Genomic DNA, 2,270 nt, shown 5'->3' on the forward strand with positions numbered 1-2,270 from the left:
TCTTTCTTTCTTTCTTTCTTTCTTTCTTTCTTTCTTTCTTTCTTTCTCTTTCTTTCTTTCTTTCTTTCTCTTTCTTTCTTTCTTTCTTTCTTTCTTTCTTTCTTTCTTTCTTTCTTTCACTTTATTTATCCATTTACTTATTCGTTTATTTGGTTTGTTCATTTATTTGTTGTCCATCAGTTATTTATTTATTCATTCATTTATTCTATCTATCAGAGGAAACTGAAGCCCAGAGAAAGGGAAAGGGTTTTGCCCAAGGTCACCCGAGTCTGCTACAAGCATTTAGATAGCATTTATACACTATGTGTCAGGAACTGTGCTAAGAACTGTACTAATATTATTTCATTTGATCCTCACAACCTTGTGAGGTAGGAGTATTATTATTCCTGTTATTACAGTCGAAGAAAATGAGGCAAACAGAGGTTAAGTGACTTGCCCAGGGTCCCACAGCTGGTAAGTGTCTGAGGCAGGATTTGAACTCAGGTCTTCCTCACTCCAGGCCCAGCATTCTATCCACTGCTCCCCCAACTGCCTAACGTAATGGAGAAGAAAGTGTATTGGATTTTGAATCCAAAGACCTAGGCTTGAACTGTGGGTCTCATTGCTCATTAACTGTGTTACTCTGGGCAGGTCTTTTCCTTTCTGTCGATGGGCCTGGGTTTTCTCACCTGTAAAATGATGGGGCAGGACTAAATGATCTTTAGGTCCCTTCCTGCTCCAAATGCTTTATTCTCTCACCTGCCTGGGACTGATGGCTACACAGCCTGAACCCAGATGTCTGGGAATTCTCTCTGTTTTCAAAGGGCCTGATGTATTTTAATGCCAAGCTGAAGGTCCTGGAAAGGAGACATCAACGAATCAAGGAGATGGAGGCCAAGCATGAACTCCTGAAGGAGGAGCTGGAGGAGACCAAGAGCCGGCTGATGATGGATCCAAACAAGTGGAGAGAAGAGTGTAAGTGCACTGGAGCAGCACCCTTCTGATGCTCAGTAGCTGCAGGGACCAAAACAATGCCCATGTCCCAGGGTCTTTCTTGCATTGTTGCCCATGCTCCCTGAGTCTGGGAAGAGTCTGGATGAGAGAAATGGACTGAAAAACCTTAAAGTCTTACACTGGTGGGCATAGACTGAGGTCCCACCATGGGAATGTTTGCCTCTAGGGTGTGTAGGCATTGCCAGCTTCCCGTCTATGAGCTGAGTGCTTCTGAGAAAAGACCACCATCACTAGCTGCAGCCTGGCTGGAGTTTCAGAGGACCAGAGGATTTAGAAATAATCTTGTCTGATCCCTTTATTTATTTTACAGGAGGGGAAACTGAGACCTAGGAGAAAACAAAAGTGATTTGTTCAAGGGCCCAGGGCCTCTCCTCCCTTTTCCCTGCTTGGGAGGAGGGCTTATGAATAGGAACCTACTCATGAATGGTTGTCATCTGAGAGGAGGAAGGGAAGAACTAGGGCCTGGGCTGTTCGTTGTTAGCCCCTGAATAACAGCAATTCAAATTCTAAAGTACTTTGAGGTTTACAAAGGACTTTCCTCCCAGCATCTTTTGTCACGTATCTCATACACACACTCTTCTTCCCATTTACAGAGGAAGAAATTGAGGCCTAGAGAGGAACAGTGACTCGTCCTTTGTCACACATTTGTAGTCAGAGGACCCTGGTTCAAATCCAGGTTCTGCTACTTACTATTCGTGGGACTTTGAGCAAGTCACTTTACTTTTCTGGGCCTCAGTTTCCTCATCTGAGAAATGAATTGTCCAGAGTTTATGAGCTACAGAGGTGATGGGAAGGACCTCATTGACTAAATTGTGGATATTTCAAGTATTGAAGGAGTTTGTTCTTGGATATTTGCTTATATGATGCATCAATCAGTCAGTTAGTTAATACACATTTATTAATTTCTTTACTATGTGGCAGATACTCTGCTCAGTGCTGGGGACATGCAGATAGATAGATAGATAGATAGATAGATAGATAGATAGATAGATAGATGGATAGATAGATAGCTGGATAGATGAATAGATAGATAAATGGATGGATGGATGGATAGGTCAACAGATGAATAGATAGAAAGGTAGATGAATGGATAGATAGATGAATAGATAGATAAATGAATGGATGGATAGGTCAACAGATGAATAGATAGAGAGATAGATAGATGAATGGATAGATAGATGAATAGATAGATCAATGGATGGATGGATGAATGGATGGGTCAACAAATGAATAGATAGATAGATAGATAGATAGATAGATAGATAGATAGATAGATA

The 2,270-nt window shown here is 41.5% G+C and overlaps 1 protein-coding gene across 1 annotated transcript in view; it reads left to right on the forward strand.

Moving 5' to 3' along the window:
- The window catches only part of KIF26A (kinesin family member 26A), a 168,760-nt gene that overhangs the window by 162,313 nt on the left and 4,177 nt on the right, over window positions 1-2,270 (forward strand). Inside the window, exon 14 of the mRNA XM_027849035.1 lies at window positions 804-954. Coding sequence (XP_027704836.1) covers window positions 804-954 — 151 coding nt within the window. The remainder of the gene's footprint in view (window positions 1-803; window positions 955-2,270) is intronic.

This window comes from Vombatus ursinus, unplaced genomic scaffold (genome assembly GCF_900497805.2).
Source record: "Vombatus ursinus unplaced genomic scaffold, bare-nosed wombat genome assembly UNPS02007284.1, whole genome shotgun sequence".
In the NCBI taxonomy this organism is placed as follows: Eukaryota; Metazoa; Chordata; class Mammalia; order Diprotodontia; family Vombatidae; genus Vombatus; species Vombatus ursinus.